Genomic DNA, 2402 nt, shown 5'->3' on the forward strand with positions numbered 1-2402 from the left:
GTTTGGGGTTAGGTTTGGGGTTGGGGTTACAGTTAGGTTAAGGGTTAAGAATTGGGGCTTGGGTTGGATTAGACTTGAGGCTGGGCTTGGGGTTAGAGTTAGGTTAGGATTGGGATTGGGGTTAGGGTTAGGTTACGGTAGGGTCTAGGGCTGGGTTTGGGTTACAGTTAGGGTAGGAGTTGGAGCTGGGGTTAGAGTTAGGTTGGGGAGGGGTCGGTTTGGGGTGAGAGTTAGGGCAAAGCAGTTCCCATGGCGTTATCGTTGGGATTGAGAGTAGGGTTAGGTTTAAGATTAGGGTTCAGGTTAGGGCTGGGATTCAGGTTGAGGTTAAGGTTGGGATTAGGATTAGGATTACTGCTGGGTTTGAGGTTGGAGTTGGGGTTGGGATTAAAGCTTGGGTTGGGGTTAGGGTTGGGGCTGGGGTTAGGATTAGGATTTGGGGTTAGGATCAGGTTTGGAGCTAAGGTTGGGGTTAGGATTAGGGTTGGGATTAAGGTAGGGCTTGGGTTGGAGTTTGGTTAGGATTATGGTTAGGATTAAGGTCAAGTTAGGTTCGGTGGGCTGGGAGCGCCCACATCTCCCCATGGCAGTGTGCAGGACCAACCCCACAGCTCACAGAATGGATTCCGGGGGGATACAACCCCAAACCCACCTCATCCCCCCATCATTACCAGAAAGGATGTTGTGGAATGCCATCTCCACGTTGGTGGAATCCAGAGCCGACGTCTCAAGGAAGGAGAGCCCATTCTTCTCTGCAGCAACAGGGAGAGCTCATGGTGTGCAACCGTGGAACGGCTGAGGTTGGAGGGCACCTTAAAGCCCACCCAGCTCCAACGTGAGCTGATTGTTCCCCAAAAATCAGGCCGCCCGTCACCCCAGCCAACCCAATGACGGCACCGCCACGCATGCTGGGATCAACGGGGAGATGAATTTACCTGCAAAGCTCCGGGCCTCGTCGGTGGGCACAGCGCGCAGGTGCCGCAGGTCGCTCTTATTGCCCACCAACATGATGATGATGTTGGCGTCGGCGTGGTCCTGCAGCTCCGTCAGCCAACGCTCGGCGTTCTCATACGTCAGATACTTGGCGATGTCGTACACCAGCAGCGCTCCCACCGCCCCACGGTAGTACCTGGGGGGCAGCGATGGGGTCAGAGCCCAGGTATGGGGTGCGGGAGCGGGGCGGGGGGACACTCACGCGGAGGTGATGGCGCGGTACCGCTCCTGCCCGGCCGTGTCCCAGATCTGTGCCTTCACCGTCTTGTTGTCCACCTGGATGCTCCGGGTGGCAAACTCCACCCCGATGGTGCTCTTGCTCTCCAGGTTGAACTCGTTGCGGGTGAAGCGGGACAGCAGGTTGCTCTTCCCCACGCCAGAGTCCCCGATGAGCACCACTGGGTGTAAGGAGCGCAGCGTCAGTCCCTCCCCGAAGCATCGCCATCCACAGCCCAACTTGAGTGGGGAACCACCAGAGCTCAACACGAGTGGGGACCCATCAAACAGCAGGGCAGGTTATTGGGATCAGCCCAACAAGGGGCTCCAGGAGGGAACCCCATAAACACAGCGGGGGGCTCCAGGAGGGAACCCCATAAACACAGCGGGGGGCTCCACGTGGGAACCCCATAAACACAGCGGGGGGCTCCAGCCCATCTCCAGCCCCGAGGGCACCCAACTGAGGACCAAATTGTGGTCCGGATGCACCACCCTGAGCCCTAAGTCCCGGGGCGTGGGCTGGATGAGCGCATCGTCGGCACCGTTCCCGCAGAATGTGGTAAAACAGGTTCTGGGACATTGCTCGTGTTTCTCCCCTATCAAGTTTGTCGAGTTGGTGACTCACCGGGTTTTGATTTTATTTACTTTTCATTCCCCAACTGCCTGTGTCATTCGTCCTCCAACACCCAGGTGGAATCGAGCCGGGGGGGGTTCACCAGCACTGACCCACAGCCCCCGTTCGCCACAGTGGGGCCGAGCAGCCCCCCGGCACGGGGACAGAGGGGAAGTGGAACTCAGTGAGCAGCAGAAGGCACTGAAAGCTGTGGGGTGTTCGGGGAGACCCCCAGAACGGCCCTGGATAGGATTCCCCTCGGTGGGGTGCGTGGTGGTGGGGCTGCCCGGCCCGGCAGGAGGGGCTGACTAAGGTGGGGAGGGGTCAACCCCGGCTGGTGCTGCTTGGAGGGGGGGGTGTTGTTGGCTGCCCCCTGCCCCGATCCTGCTGCGAGCACCCCAGTGCTGCCCCGTGCGGAGTCCCATCCCCATCTCCATCCTCAACCCATTCTTGTGCCCAATCCCAATCGCATCCCCATCTCCATCTCCATCCCCAACCCAACCATAACCACAACCCCAACCCAACCATAACCCACAACCCCCAACCCAACCACAACCCCAACCCAACCCCAACCCAACCC

General features: G+C 59.1%; 1 protein-coding gene across 1 annotated transcript in view; it reads right to left on the reverse strand.

Moving 5' to 3' along the window:
* LOC100538764 (ras-related protein Rab-11A-like) overlaps positions 1-1509 on the reverse strand; it is a gene marked incomplete at its 5' end in the record, with an annotated part of 4332 nt that extends 2823 nt beyond the window's left edge. Inside the window, 3 exons of the mRNA XM_010727991.2 lie at positions 672-752; positions 936-1129; positions 1196-1509. Coding sequence (XP_010726293.1) covers positions 672-752; positions 936-1129; positions 1196-1509 — 589 coding nt within the window. The remainder of the gene's footprint in view (positions 1-671; positions 753-935; positions 1130-1195) is intronic.
* Between the last annotated feature and the right edge of the window lie 893 nt (positions 1510-2402).

The sequence above is a fragment of the Meleagris gallopavo genome, unplaced genomic scaffold (assembly GCF_000146605.3).
Source record: "Meleagris gallopavo isolate NT-WF06-2002-E0010 breed Aviagen turkey brand Nicholas breeding stock unplaced genomic scaffold, Turkey_5.1 ChrUn_random_7180001951303, whole genome shotgun sequence".
NCBI classification, from domain to species: domain Eukaryota; kingdom Metazoa; phylum Chordata; class Aves; order Galliformes; family Phasianidae; genus Meleagris; species Meleagris gallopavo.